The following is a 16,147-nucleotide window of genomic DNA, read 5'->3' as shown; positions in this document are numbered from 1 at the left end:
GATTTATTTATTCCCAGTGGAAAGTAGTTTCCTGGGCCACAGGCCATGTTTTCTCTTTTCTTTTCCTCTTCTCTGTTAGAGATTCATGGAAAGATCTTTGCAATAAGAGGCCCAAGAATGGGAGAGGTTAACAGTCCTACCCGGATAACTACTAAAAGAAGAGGCTGCTGCATAGCCTCCAGCTGTTATGCACAATACAGGCAGCATTCCCAGTTTTCTAGCCAGTTGTTCAGTATTTACATGAGAGTTGTTGCATCAGTGGTTTTCTCTTCAAATTTTACTGTTTTTGTTAACTCCCCCCCCCACTAACAATTTACGTTATGGCTTACTTTTTATCGGCAAACTAACCGAATACACTGGAAACAGCAGACCTTCTTCTGGCCTAGTGCTGTTCAGATGTTGTTCCCAATTTCTCAAGTCCTTAGCAATGGGTATATTAGCTAAGTAATTTTGGAAATTGAAATCCAGGTCACAAAAGGCTGGTATGGGAAACCCTTTTGCTCTCCCTTTTGGAAGGTTTTCATTTTGAGTGCCATGTTCAATGGATGCATAACCCCCCCTTTGGGGGGGGGAAGGAAGAAGCTTCTGGAAAGATTTGGCCTTAACTTCATGAGCTGTGGAGAAGCTTCTAAGGAAGGCTGGATTTTTCCTGGATAACATCAGTTTTGATCCTTGCAGAAATAGCCTATCTCAGGGGTGTCTAACTCAATTTCATTGAGGGCCGCATCAGCATTGCGGTTGCCCTCAAGGGGCCGGGTGGGTATGGCCAGGGTGGGCGCGGCCTACTGGGTGGGCGTGGCTACAGTGCGTATGGCCTACTGGGTGGGCGTGGCCAGCTCTACATCATTCGCATCAAGGGTGCCTATGAGGGCCCGGGCAGGAGTGGGACAGATCTGAGGGTCTCTGGCAGAAGGAGGGTCTCTGGGCCAGGGCCAAGGCAGTGGGGGCCGTTCCCTCACTGTTTCCAGGATGGCTTCATGGGCCACATGAAACCACTTCGCGGGCTGGATCCGGGCCTTGTGTTTGACGTGTCTGGCCTATCTTATATCCATTCTAGTGATAATTGAGGTTTTAAGACGCTTGGCTTTCAGCAGAGAAGGGTCTTCCGTCCTTTGCAGATAAAGAAGGGGGGGAGAAGGAATGAACCACTCAAGGAATAGAGAAATATATATATATAGAACCCATGGGCCTGACCGAATTATAGCTTATGGGAGATTATCTCCTTTCTAGCATTCACCTCTTGCTTTTGATCTCCAGGCAACTTCCAGAGCTGCAATGACATGCCCCATACATCAAAAATGTAGATTTATTTTTTTTAAGAAAAAGGATCTGTGGTTCTTACAGTTGTCTCTCAAAAGGTTTAAGGCAATTTAGTTATATCTTTTAATTACTGGTTTCTTCTCCTGTTCCCCTTAAAGCATTGCAGAAGCTTTCTCAGTTCCTTGGTGTGGGATAAAGTTGTGCCAGTAAAATACAAAATGGAATCGCAAGAGATCACCTGAGCTGGGGCTTCTTGGCAGGTGGCATTATATGAACAGGAAAGAAGGGACACCGAAGCCTTCTCGCTGTAGCAAGCAGGAAAATTAAGGAGCAGGCATTCATAATATGCTTTCCACTTGGTTTAGCTAGTGACACATTAGTTTGAATGGAGCTTTGATCTGATTGAAAATTACCTTTGGCCACTAAGAGAATCCAGTAAGTTACCATGAGCTGAAGGCTTAAGGATTTCTTTTGTGAGACAATGGGGCATTACGCTGACAAAAGTACACAAGAAATTCTTGGTTGTGGACACTAAGTTGATGTTGAATTTAATTACGGCAGCAAGACTTTTAGTAGGGCAATATTGGAAGAAGGAAGAACTGCCGACTATAGAAGAATGGACTTTAAAAGTTTCCAACCTGGCGGAAATGGCAAAGACCATTCGCAACAGAGATATATTGTGGAGTGGAAAAAATGGATTGACTACATCTAGAATAAATATCGGACTAAAAAGTTTCATTTAGCATTTGAATAAGTATTGATGTGATATTTATATTGCTTGTAGTTATTTTATAAGAGTTAAAGTGCGATAGATTTAATAGTTTATTGTTTGCATATGGTAGATTATGATTGTTTCTACTTTTATACCTTGTATTTAGCTCTGGGAAGTGGGGGGGAGGGGGAGGGAGGTGTTGGGGAGGGTTGGGGAGGGGGTTAGGGTTAGGAGGGGGTTGGGAGGGGTTTTGTTTTGTTTTGTTAAAAATAAAATGTATTGTAAGACTTTTCAATAAAAAAAAAGAAATTCTTGGTTTTCTCCCTAACATTTGCTGATCTAGTTGCAAGGGAAAGAAATCAGATGTAGCCAACTGAAAAATATGGGATACGTTGCTTCCAAATCATTATAAAATATAGAACTTATATCTACTGTAGTTAAATTTTTATGTTAACAGTTGGGGATTTTTGAACCATTCTCTACATTTCTACTTCACGGATGATTTTGAAAAGTATTTAAAGTATTTAAATCTTTATTTTTTTCCCCACCTGGGAAGTGAAAAGAGTGATAAACAGGCCAGTAGCAATAACAGAAAGCAGATAATCCCTGCTTTTAAACATGCAGCAGAAAGTCATAGCACAAAAGATGAAAAGGATTCAAAAAGAGAAAGAAGAAATAATCACTTCTTGAAGTCTGGTGGGATGGAAGTATTTCATGACTCCCGGGATACTCAGGGATTGCTGGTTTCTTTCTCTTTCAACAGAAATCATGATGTAGCGCATGCGTGTTTTGAGATAGAAAAGTGAGGTAAATGTATAAACAACATTAGTTAGTTAGCCAAAGTCAGGTGCAGCTATATAACTATGAAATGTACGGTATTTGATTTCTATTTCATCTTTCTTCCAAGAGCAGCCCTCAGGGAGGTTTTCATTTTATCCCACAACAACAATTGTGTGAAGTAAGCTGAGCTGAGAATTAACCACTATATCTCCTTGGCTCTTAAGAGCATGTGCTGGGTCCTTTGAGACCCGGCGTGGGTTTTGCTGCTTTCAGCAGTTTCACATATATGACTGTAGCTGGCTTACAGTAATATATGGGTGGGTGTGGCCCATTGGGTGGGCGTGGCCCATTGCATGGGCGTGGCTGTGGTGGTAACGGCAGAATGGGTGGTACTAAAAAGTTCAATCAATCAATTCCAACTTTGCAAGATTTTTTTTTCCCCCGCAAGAAGTAGAAATTGATTGATTGATTGAACTTTTTTACTTTTATGCAGAGGCCTAAAGTGAAAAGGTTTTATAAAACCCAGCTGAAGGCCTAGGACTGGGGTGATGGCGTGCACGCCCACAGAGAGGGTTCTACGTGCCACCTGTGGCACCCGTGCCATAGGTTCGCCACCATGGCCCTACATCATCCTCAAGCTCTGCCTATGTATCCCCTTCCAATCCAGCTGTAGGCAGGCAGGTAGACAGGCGACATTTGGCCACACAGGCGTCAAGCAGATGCAGAAATTTTTCCTCTGCATACCTTGGGGATACGGTGCTGGGGGAGGGCTGACAGTGTGTTGCTGGGTTGAAAGCAGCCCTCCAACCTGAAACCAGACTGAGATTTAAAGGTATGGTTCTTTGTCTAGAAGATCATCAGGAATGCAATGCAAATTAAAAGCATCTTAAACAGCTTCATTAGAAATGCCACATTTTCTGCCACATGCAGAATGATCAGCATCAATTTCATTTTTCTTAATTTTGTTCATCATAGCCAGATTTAATTCTTTATGCCCAAAGTCACCCAAGTGAAAGCTTCTGTAGTCTGGACCTTTAACCATCATGTGGGCTGCTCACTTTTGTATGAACTGTCCAGACCAAATGCAGAATATAAAGAGGCAAAATGCAATCACAGCATAAATGTAACTTATTCTTAAACCCAGCTTGTTGAAATAACCAAAATTCATCGAAAGCCCAGCCCTTTTTTTTAGCATTAACACAATAGCTAACACAAAGATTATGATAAAGCATGTTCAATCTTTTATCCAAGGTTGGATTTTTAATACTTTATTTTAAAAAATGTAAATGTGGAAATACTTTTGATCTGAACCTAAATGTGACTTCAATATTCTGTTTTTACTAAGGTGCAGATTTACTTTTATGTAACTATTTAACTTTACTGGAGGCAGCTACCAATTCTGGTTTTAAAGGATGAGGATAACACCCAGGGGTAGGGCCTTCTCAGTGGGCATGCCTGCCCTTTGGAACCAGCTGCCCGCAGAGCTTAGGACTGCCCCCGGCCTCCGTTCATTCCGCCGGGACCTGAAGACCTGGCTCTTCGAGCTCTCTGGCCCAGGCTGAGAATTTTTAACTTTAACTGGGGTTTTTATTTTTCTCTCAGGGATTGATTTAATCTTTTAAAATTGTTTTTAACTTTTGTATTGATTTTTCTTTTAAATATCCTGTAAACCGCCCTGAGTCCTTCGGGAAAGGGCGGTATATAAATCCAAATAATTAAATAATAATTAAATAATAATAATAATAAATAATGTCTGTAGATCCAAGCCATAGGAAGCAGCAGTAGTACTTTTTTTCCAAATTGGCAACAGTAGAGTATGGCTTACCCTACAGCCAATGCCACTTCTGATGCTAGGCCAATGCCAGTGTGTCAAAGGGTTGGAATTGGTGCCAGGATACAGCTCATGAGTTAGTTATAGGTCATGCAACCTAATTCTGGCACAGTGAAAATTGCACAGTGGTTCTATATTAAGACCGATTTAAACTGAAGTCAACATATGGATTGTTCAAGAAACCTGCTTACCTTTTCCCTTGCTATAAATTTATAGGGCAAAGAGTTGCTTTTCTTGATATGGGCAGCCATATACATGTGATAAAGAAATAAAACAAAAGTTGATCTTGACCTGCATGCACCCTCTTGTGTTTTTGTTTCTTTTGGTTTGCCTGCATCATTATATGATGGAATTGATTCCTCTGGTGGCATATGCTTTTTAAAACAAAATTTGTACTTAGTCAGTCTGCCATGGGAACAAGTTGTTAGCTAGAACAAGCTGGTTTATATCTTTCATGAACAATATGAAGAAAATACATATCTGACTCACTGAATATGGGAGTTTTTAAACTATGATACAGTCTGATAGTTTCTGATGTGTCCCTCCTTCCTTGAAAAGACCAAAACACCTCCTCACCAGCAATCAACACTCAGATGAGCAGAGATTAACACCAACAATCAAGAAGCAAATAATATGCCAATCAAGGAATTACCAACTCAGACAAACAAGCTAACAGTAAACAACAGCTCAGTCAAGGAATCACCAAGACCTGTTCCGCCAACACTAACAGAGCAAGCCACTAGTATATAAATGAGAGCAAACCCCACTCTCTACTAGTAGCACTTATGATGGTACCTAGTTTGGTAATGAAATGTCTGCAAGAAAACAACCAAGCTCAGAGACCAACAAGGACTCTGCCGGTTATAAGGATTGCAACGATAAAATATGTTTCTGTCTGTTGATGAGTGTTATTTTTAACAGCATATAGATCACATTGGGTATTGATCGTTGATAAGGCCTCTTACAGTATTATGTCAAGAACAGACTTAAAGATGGGTGACTTAGTTGCTCTTAAAGAGGCTGCATTCTACGGCTGTTCATATTTCAAAAGCATCTCTCTGATGTTTTATAAGACAAGGAATCTTTTTTCAAGTCTTCCGTACCAGCCCAAGAAGAAAAATGTGTCTGCTTGAAGAGCTGCACGAACTTCTGATGCGGAAGCCGGAAAATATCTATCTAATCTAATGAATAGCAGAAGTGCTGTCCTCCCACAGTATGAGATCCCAAACACTTCTTCAGGGTAATTTCTGATGTGTGCAGGGTCCTCTTTCCTTTCAATAGGATTTTGCTTGCATCCTGCAGATTTAATTTGCTTTTATCCACAAACTCAGGGAACTGTTAAAGAGGAAGTAGCTTTACTATTTTTCCAGCTACTGCTTGACTGATGAGGCAAGAGATGCTTGCTGGTGTTCTATAACAGTGATTGTCAGTTGCTGTCATTAATCATAAACCATATTATCAGTCTCGATGACCACCAGCCCAGTCTCTGCATGAAGCAAACATGACTATTTGGAGAGTTAATGAAACTGCTGTTAGAAACAGACAGTGACGCAAGCCATCTGGTCACTGAATAGATTAAGCAGCAGTGTTGGGTGCCAGTAGAGTTGGGATGCGTTCACGCTCATCAAAACTAAATATGGAATGCTTGTTCTTGTGAAGGAGGTGTCTTAGCAACTGTTGTGGCCTGGGCTCTGGCAAGGTCTCATATCAATTTTGGAACTAAGGAGGATTCCTTGGGTTGAAGGATGCTGGTAACACTTCATGTGTTCCTTTATGTTGCAGGCTAGAGAATGCTGGCTCCAGTGAGGCTCGCTCTGCCTACCTGACCTTTGCCACCATCATGCTGTGTCCTTGGCGTGTGAAGCTGAAGCTGCTGCTTGCCACAGTGACTCTGGTTTTCCTCATCTCATGGCTTTATCTCTTTATGGGTAATCTGGAGTTGGAATGGGAGAAGGTGGTTCCTAAAAATGGGCCCAGGTGCATGAGTGGATTATGGCGAGCATAGACATAGTAGCATTTGAAATCTTTGGACAAAGTCTGCCCCGTTTTCTTATGCATTGACTGGGATACAGGATTTAAAGTTTGAAAACTGGAAGATGTCAGGCTAGAGAAGGTTTCTATATTTTTAACATGTGATACGGATTATGGGTTTCCTTGAACATTCAGCTTGATATCCTCTCCCCCCCCCGTCCCTTTTGTAATAATCACCATTTTTATGTAAGCATTGAAGTATTTAAAACATAACAAAAGGAGACAGCTTATAGGGAATGGTAAACTAGTAAATTACAAAGCAGTGGGAAAAAAGAATATTTTAAAAGATACCAAATTTTAACTTATCTATATGAATTAAATAAATTATTTGATCCTGCTGTCATTTGCATTTAACCTTCTTTCTTATTCTGGTTTCACGACACGACATGGCAGCTCGGTGGTGGGAGATGTAGTGCATCCCATTCTCCTACTTACACTTTTGGGGATTTCTTCTACAGATGGATGTTCCCTTATGCTGCCCCCTTGCTTTGGGGAACAGTCAAGTCAGTACCTTGACCGTGAAGCCTTGGCATCCCAGGTGCGAAAAATGGAAGAGGAAAACCAACTGTTGAAGCTGCAGCTCAGCCACTCTCAGGCACAGGAGGAGACCCTGGGTAGGATGGACTTCAGCCAGCAGGGATTACAGTTCATCAAAGAGCAGGAAGAAAGGAGCAACTATAGTGGTTGTCCTAAACAGAGGATGGTTCAGAAGTGTGAGGTAACGATGAGAACTCATTATCAAATCCATATTGTGGACTGCTTGTTCATGAACAAAGAAGTCTGCCAAAATTAGGGAAGGTTTAGTAGTCACAAGAAAAGGCATACTGTGGTCCAATCTCCTTGATTAATTCTGTTCCCTAAACTATTGAACATACTCCTAGTGTTCCCTTTCTGGCCCCTTTTTGCTTAAAAGTACAGTGATATTTACTTTGCAGAAGTATTTGTGCTCTAATTCACGAGAGCAAGAAGTTGGCAGCCTTCTAGTAACGTGGGATAATTGTTAACTTTGAGGAATGTGAGGGTCACGGTATTCAAAGCAAAGAGGCAAATGGAGAGGGTCACATCACGCCCTTGGGTAGGGTGAGGACTCCCTGTTTCTCTCTCCTTTGTTTTTGGGTGGGTAACATTTTTTAAAAAATACACAAAATCTATTTTAATGCCAGTGTTGGGATGTGTTTCTGGATTCAAAGTGACCCCCCCCCCCACAAATGATTCCAGTTTTCAACAGTTGGATCTGGAGGAGGCTTCATGGGGCCACAAAATAAGTGCAGGCAAAGAAAAAGTATTAACAGAATAACAGAGTTGGAAACGACTTTAGACGTCTCTAATCCAACCCCTTATTAGTTTGCACCCGGCTTCTATTTTGTGTCTGAACTCTGTTTGGTTCTTTAAGGGTTTATTATTGACGGGGGGAAAAATACACAGGAGCCTATAGAACAGGGATGTCAAACTGCCAGCCCGCGGGCCGAATGCATCATGCCAAAACCGCGCCCACCCCATTGCTGGCAATGGGAAAAAAGTCTCGATACGTCGTGCGACGTCACGTGGCATTGCGAGTTTGACATGCCTGCTATAGAATGATGGGTGCAGTAACTTCTGATGGCTTGATTTGTAAAGGAGAAGAAAGTGGAAAATAATTTTGATGGCTTGATGGCTTTTTGTGTGTCTGAACAGCTCCTCCATGTTGCCATTGTTTGTGCTGGATACAATGCAAGCCGGGATGTAGTTACCTTGGTGAAATCGATCCTCTTCCACAGGTAACGTGACGGGGCAAGTGTTGTTATTATGTCGTTCAGTAGCTGTTAACATTTTTGGCTCTTTCAGTCTTTAGAATTTGGGGGGGGGATTCAAATGTGGTGCTGTTCTCCACCTTGGTTTCCAAGCTGCAGTTCTGGATATAGGAGAAAAGATGAAAAGCAGGGGAAATTTGGATTTAATCTTCAACTGTTTACTCAGTCTACTCTGCCCTACCTTGCTTTACCCAGGAGAGTAGATGGGACTATAGTGAGTCTCGGGTTTGTAAACTATCATGCTATCATTCAGTGATGATGAAAAATATTTGGAGAGTGGTATAGGACTGTTTTCTTACATGTTTTGCTCCTGTTTCTTGTGAGCATGAACTTTATTCCCCTTTGATAGGAAGAATCCTCTCCACTTCCATCTCATCACAGACTCAGTGGCCCGACAGATACTACAGACGGTCTTCCAGACCTGGATGGTGCCTTCAGTTCAAGTTAGCTTTTACAATGCTGATGACTTGAAGGTAGGAGAAAGAAATCCATACGTGAGTTGCCCCTGCCTCCACCCAATCTCCTCTCCTTTTGAATGTCCCCCCCCCCTCTCTCTCCTCTCTCTCTCTCTCTTTAATGCTTATCCCATTTGCTCTTCTTTCTGTCGTTTTTTTGAGGGCTGGGTGGGAATCTGGGTCACTGTTTGGATGGATTGAACTTACTTAAGTTTCTCCACTAACCAAATCAATAGTATCATTGAGGTGACATCTGACCATAGAATAGACACTTTCCCCTTCCTCAAAACGTAAATCTTATGTTTCATGGCTAAAACCCTGTGGGAATGCACTGTAGCCCTTCTCCCTGCAGATTTGCCCAAACAGCAATCTAAACAGGGGCGTGCATGCTTTGGTGCCCAAACCAAGATTGTGCTCTTAAATCTCCTTGCCCCACCCAGAGAGCGATCCAGCCGTAGGTGTGCATGCCATAATCCCCACGGGGCTGGAATCTTGCTAATTATGCTGGAGCCCTGTCAAATTTGGCTCTTCCTCTGCCTGGACCCTTAATGCACAAGCCTCTTAACATTTCTAGCCAGTGTCACATTGGACAACCTCTGACCAAAGGGCGTGGTTGGAAGTCTGGATAAGCTGGCATTCATCAGTTGCAGGGGGAAGGTTGTTTCTTTGTCAGTGCAGAAAAGTTACATTGTTGCAGCGAAAATCATTCCCATTATTGCAAGAGAGTTGGATCTTGGATCCAAATGATAATGAATTGTCTTCAAGAATGGGTATATAACGAATAAATGTCAAGGCTGCAGCAGTCAGCCATTCAGGATATAAAGTTGAAATAATTCATATGCATAGAATACCATTCCGCAGTTCAGAACTTCTAAGAAGATTAATCTCCTTGGCAAACTAAAACAAGGGCAGAAAATTAAAATGCTGGCTTGAAAGAGTTCAATTCAGGAGAGCTATGAAGTTGCCCAGAGGCATGACGTGATATTTGATACCCATAGGTGACCCTAAATGTTCTGCTTTAATTTCTTAGCCCTTGCCGTATACGTGTTGTTCTTCATAATCAAACAGAACTAGAAACACGGATTCACAAGGAGCTAGGGGCTACGCTAAAGTTAAGGGATTTAGGGACATGGATAATTTTATTCTGGCACTACCAAAGGGGCTGCTTTATTGATGGTATTACAGTAACTTACAGTAGTTTAGTGACCATTCAAAGTTAAAAAGGCACTGAAAAAGCGACATGACTTTTTCAGACTTAACAACCGTTGCAGCATCCCCATGGTCACATGATCAAAACTCAGACACTTGGCAGCTGGCTCATATATTTACGAAGGTTGCAGTGTCCAAGAGTCTCGTGATCCCCTTTTGCAACATTTCGACAAGCAAAGTCAGTGGGGAAAACCAGATTCACTTTACAACCGTGTTAGTAATTTAACAACTTCAGCGATTCACTTAACAACCGTGGCAAGAACGGTCACAGCTTGGGGCAAAACTCACTCAACAACTGTCTCCCTTAGCAACAGAAATTTTGGGTTCAATTCTGGTCGTAAGTTGAGGACTGCCTGTAGGATCTTCTCCACTGTAAAATAAAAAACCAAAGTGGCATCCTCTGCCTCCTTCACCTTTTACCAACAACTGACAAAAGATAATTGCATGACCGACTCAGGAAGATGATAAAGCAGATTCTTTTTAGCATAGTTTTGTCTTGATAGTTGGGAAAACAGTTGCGTAACAGGAATTGGTAGCTTTTATTTATTTATTTTTTGTAATATATTTTATTGATTTTTTTTTTTTAAAAAACATAAATCACTTAATAATTGGTGAACAGTGTGTTGTCTGGGTTACATTTGTAAAACAATCATTAACAATTGATTTCTATAATCCATAATCCACATAATGGTTTTAGTTGATTTCCTCTTTTTCCCAAAATATCCTTTTTTGCAAACGTGGAGTTAATACAATTCTTATTGTTTTGATAGATAACAATTAAATACATAATTTTTTCCCAATATTCCTAAAAATAATCACATCAATATAATGTTTCTTTTCTATCCAATCATTCTGGTTGCCTTATCATAGATCCTGTTACAGTCCTTATTTTAGTTTGTTTCTCCCACCAAATTCTAGGTATTCTTACTGGTTAAGATTTTCTCAAAAAATAATTACGTTAAAAATTTAACTCTTATTTTTCCATATGAACCATCTCACACTTTTACATTTCTTAAGGAACAGATAAAACAATGAAAAAAGAGAGCAAGAGTAAAGAAACATAAAAAAATAACATGCTACTTAAAATATATATCCCTCCTAAGCTAATATATATTTATTTCCTAAATTTCTTCTTTTTAACCATAATTAAAAATGTTTAATCTTTAAACATTCCATTTAATACATCTAGTCATCTAACTCCTATTCAAAACATTTTTATGCATTATAATTTTCTTAAATTCAATCACATTTAAGCATCTAAAACATTTCCTTTATCTAAGTCATTTCAACTTTTTTATATTACTCATATCAAGAAAAAGAACAAAAAAGGAGAAAAAAAGGATACTACATTATTTAGGGAATTCATCCCTCTTAGAATGACATATATACCGGTATTCCAAAAAGTTTCTATTTCTTTAACCATATTCAAACAAATGTTTCTTATTTAAGTATTCTCTCTGGTAAGTCCCATCATCTCTTTTCTTGGTTTCCACTTTAGTCTTTTTCCTTCGCCCAGTATCTTTCTTAACCAATGTATTTTGCTGAATCAAAAAGGTTTTCCATATGTTCATAAATGTTGCTGTAGATATAAAAAGTAAATCAGGTGAAGTGTCTTTGTACGGGGCTTCTGCCTTTCCATGTTTGTTGAGAATCTTTTTATTTTTCTTTCTCTCAGCTTCTCTTATCATTTCCTTTCTCTCCAATGTTCCTGACATCTCTACAAGTCCATTTTATCCAATCTGTTTCCTTGTCCTCAGATTTATTTTATAGTCTTAAGGGAGAAGTTGTTTTTTCCAATTCTTGTGAATTTTTTTCCACTAGAATTAAATCATGTTTCCTTGTTTTGTTAAGTTCCATCTTTAAGTCTCTATTCTCAATTCTATATCCATTTATCTGTTTTATCTGCTCCTTCTCTGTTGTTGTTTTCTGGGAATTTTGTTGTTGTAGAGTTAACTTAGAGATAGATTGATTTATATTTCCAAAGTTATTTTGGATTTCTTTGTGGCTTAAAGTCATTGTTGTTTGAATTAGTTGCGGTATACTATATATTTCCTCCTGTGAAGTATTTATTTTTTCTTGATATGTTCTTTCAACATGTCTCTGATCCATGATGGCCAAGAATTTCAGTTTTTCTCTTCCTTTCTTTTCTTTGCAAATAGCTTTAGAGTCCCAATTAAATAGATATTTGTAATCCAAATAGTTCAAAATAGAATTTTTTTCTGAAAGTTGTAATTCTCTCTTTGTCTGTAGCCCAGATTATTCTCTTTTTTTGTCACAGCTGTTCTTTGTTGTTAAAACTTTGAAGGTCACAAACACAGATTAGCTTTTCCCAGGTTTTGCCAAGTCTTATATTAAAGTCATAGCTGTCATATTCTTCATCCACCACTGGTTGTCAGCAACTATTTGTTTTTCAATTTCCAAAATGAACAATTATCTTTAAAATGAGAGACTTAACCATTCAAACAATTTTAGATTTATCCAGATTTAAGTCTTACATTTCAGGTTTTATATTTATTTCACTTCCATATATTTTGATCCTCCATAAAAAGATTAATTCGCCACTTCCGTTAGTATAAGCGTGGGGCAGAAATCCCCCTCCTTCCCTTTTGGAGGTAGTTTGCTTCTTGGGGATCTTTTCCAGGAAATTAAATGTAGAATAGAAAAGAGAAGATCGAATTCCTCACCCAGTTTCAAGCACGCTGTTCAAAGTTGTGCTGGTTAGTGTTTTTGGACTTCAGTTGCAAGTAGCTTGGGCTGGTCGATGCAATACGGCCAGCCTTTCTCCTGTTGGGTTTGAAGGCTTTCCCCAAGTCGAACGGAATGGCCACTGCCGTTCCAGAATCACTGGAGCACCCTTCTTTCTTCACTGCCTCTCCGGGGTGACTTAGACCCATTTAGGGTCCCTAGGCAGGGCGAAATTAGCTGCAGGCGTGCGGAGAATCCGCAAGCCCGCGACTGGTTGCTACCATGCAAAACCGGAAGTCCCAGGAATTGGTGGCTATTAGTGGAAGGTATTAATACAGATCTCTTGTCCTTTGATGTACTCAAATGATAGACAAGACCTGAATCAATGCACATTTTAAAACTTTACCACCAGGGAAAATATCTGTGGTCCTCCAAATGTTGCTAAAATTCCTAATATTTTTCACCATAGCTATGCTGGCTGTGGCTTTTGGAAATTGTAGTTTAGCAATATTTGGAATGCTATAGGTTCCCCATTCTGACCCCGAGGCCCTTAAGAAATGCTAACAGGATTAGCATTGCAAAATGTGTACCTCTTCTATATGTTTTTTGTGCGTGTGAAGAAGCATAGGTTGTTTTCTGATGACTATCCCTTAGCACAGGGACTGCTTTAAATTGTTTCCTTGTGGAAGCTGCCACTTGAATGCAGGGTGCAATGGCTTAGTCATATGTAATTTGTCTTAATGGGTTGCTGCTGTTCCACAAGAGACTAATGAGGCCTGCATACACATGACATTAGCCTGCATTCTTTGCAAGCATCTCTACAGCTCTCATTTGTGGCTCTGGATCACAGAGAGTTGCATTCCTGTGTTAAATAGAATTTCATTACTTATGAGCCATATGATTAGAGGTTGACCTTGCCCCTAGCTTAAGCATGTGATCTTGCCATTTCATTCCTCAGTGCCTTTCTCTTTTCTTGCTACAGCCAGACATTTCCTGGATCCCCAACAAACATTACTCGGGAATCTATGGATTGATGAAGCTGACACTCACTAAAGCTTTGCCTTCTGACCTTTCCAAGGTCATCGTCCTTGATACTGACATCACATTTGCTACTGACATTGCTGAGCTCTGGGCTGTCTTTGGGAAGTTCTCAGGTAAGTCAGGGGTGGGAGGATTTTTTTCAGTTCTTCTCGGAATGGAAGGTGTGGCCCTCCATGATGTTGATGAACTATAGCATATATCAATATGCTGGATGGATGGATGGATGGATGGATGGATGGATGGATATAGATAGATAGATAGATAGATAGATAGATAGATAGATAGATAGATAGATAGATAGATAGATAGATAGATAGATGCTCTGTTCAGGATTCCCAAATAGCCAATCTGGTTTATATCATCTGGCTATCTGCTCTGGTGAGTCATTTAAAATCTACAAGTAGTCCTCGACTTACAACCACAATTGGGACCAGAATTTCCTTCCTAAGTGAGGTTCAATATGTTCAATATCACACAGCCACATTGTTTTAGCAGTGGAGTCCCAGCGCTCCTGGTTACCATCATAATTCCAGGCACATGGGCCATTGAACGAGAAGGGGAGAGATCCCAGGTCAGGAGCATGGGGATGCCACAATAGGGAGGCCCTGGGAGGACCAGTGCACGCTGCGTATGATTGCAGTGCGAGATTAGCTCAGGGTGGCCAGGGAAAGAGGATGCAAGGCGTGTGAGGGTTTAGGGAAGCTGGTGAAAGAATATACTGTGGCTCAAGAGCTTATTAGTGTGCTGTAATTCTGGGGCTGCAAGGAGCTCTTGAGTAATAGTGCCATGTGAAATCAACATGCCCCAGGGTCAACAGCATGGTGCAAACTTGCTGCTCAGCAACATGGCACAGCGCGCCCCAGGCCACTCACCCTCACTGCCCTACACTCCAAGAACCTTGTTACCCTGCACTCCACCACCCCAGCTGCCATCATCGTGCTTCTTCTGCTGCTGAGGTGTGCCCACCCTGGCATTTTGCAAGCCAGCTGCTGGTCACATGAGGCCATCTTCCCCGGGTCTTGTGAGTACAGGTGGGCTTTTTGGAAAACAGCAGGTCACCCCCTATTCTTGCAGTGCTTCAGAAGACCTCACAAACTTCCCGAACGCTTTCTGAAGCATCACAAGGAGGGGACGCATAATATGGAAAACCATGCAGGTGGCCTTGGGGAGAAGGCCAACAGCCTTCTCCCATAGAGTTGCAGCAGCAACAGGAGGAAGATGGCTAGGGCAGCTGGGTGTGGCAGGGCCTGTGAAATGCAGGGCAGTGGGGGCGGCTGGATTTTGGGCTGTGGGTGGCTGGCCTGGTATGAGGCTGGAGGTGGTATTTCTCAGTAGCAGCACTGAAGCTAAGTATAAGCCTGGGGATGGTGGTAGGTGACTGAGACAGCTGAAGGCCTCAGGCCTCTAACTTCAGCCTCAGCCCTGCCCAGCTGCTGAGGAGTGCCACAGGGAAGGCCAGACAAAAGGACATGGATCGGGGTTGGGGGGAGTTTAAGTACCCCTGTGCTTGTAAGTATGATCTGCCAAGCACCCAGATTTTGATGACTTAGCTGCAAGGGTATGTAACAGCTGTTATCCTTGGGGTTCAAGTCATAACTCACTTTTTTAAGTGCTGTTGTAATTTTGAACAGTTGCTGAATGAAGAATCAAAAAGTGAGGACTACGTCTATGGCCTAGTGGTTTGAGCAGGTTCATGGGAATGTGATATAATATGGATTTGTATTCTAATCCACCCAGTTGTGCTGTTTTTCAGTGTGTTAGAAAATAGGAATGGGAGAATCAATTAGTGGGGTTTAGTGTAGTGAGCTGGGATCTTATCTTGAGAAGGGGGAAAGTCTGCACCTAGCACTGGATCTGATTGGTGTCATCTTTAATCAAGATAAACAAGTGATTGGACTAGTGGAAAACCAAAGTGATTGGTACCTGGGGAATCTCTGGAAGAACCATAAACCATGGCCAGCATTGGATCGTGGCTTCAATACAGGTACACTCCACAACACATATATGACTATTCAGCTGGGACAATTACCATATCAACTATTTTTATTTTCAGGCTACAACTAACCAGTGATGATCTAGGTGAGCTGGCAAGGCTTAATTTGTTTTGTACCATTAAATTTCATAAAGAAATGCAAGCCAATTCTTTGGGACAGATGTATAGACACCCCAGAAGTGAACTTTGCATTACTTGTTTAGATAGTCCTCATTTTAGAGCTACAGTTGGACTGGCAATTCGGTTTTTAAATGAAGCAATCTCTAAGTGAAATCATAACTACCTTATGCTCTTACTTCAGCTTTCCTTTGCTTTACGCATCTGTGGAGGTCATAAATGTGAGGACTGGTTGTAAAGTTA

The 16,147-nt window shown here is 41.1% G+C and overlaps 1 protein-coding gene across 6 annotated transcripts in view; it reads left to right on the top strand.

The window, feature by feature from the left end:
- Positions 1 to 16,147, top strand: part of LARGE2 (LARGE xylosyl- and glucuronyltransferase 2) — a 48,151-nt gene that overhangs the window by 21,674 nt on the left and 10,330 nt on the right. For 2 of the 6 annotated variants that reach the window (XM_083370971.1, XM_083370970.1), the window contains exons 2-7: positions 6,366 to 6,511; positions 7,073 to 7,332; positions 8,289 to 8,371; positions 8,754 to 8,877; positions 13,736 to 13,907; positions 15,674 to 15,778. In XM_083370971.1, coding sequence (XP_083227097.1) covers positions 6,424 to 6,511; positions 7,073 to 7,332; positions 8,289 to 8,371; positions 8,754 to 8,877; positions 13,736 to 13,907; positions 15,674 to 15,778 — 832 coding nt within the window. In that variant the 5' untranslated portion in view covers positions 6,366 to 6,423. Of the gene's footprint in view, positions 1 to 6,365; positions 6,512 to 7,072; positions 7,333 to 8,288; positions 8,372 to 8,753; positions 8,878 to 13,735; positions 13,908 to 15,673; positions 15,779 to 16,147 lie in introns of those variants that run through there. The other 4 variants (XM_083370972.1, XM_083370973.1, XM_083370975.1 and 1 more) reach the window with 3 other exon arrangements.

The sequence above is a fragment of the Vipera ursinii genome, assembly GCF_947247035.1.
Source record: "Vipera ursinii genome assembly, chromosome: 1".
Taxonomy (NCBI): Eukaryota; Metazoa; Chordata; class Lepidosauria; order Squamata; family Viperidae; genus Vipera; species Vipera ursinii.
This window is presented reverse-complemented; position numbering and strand designations above follow the sequence as displayed.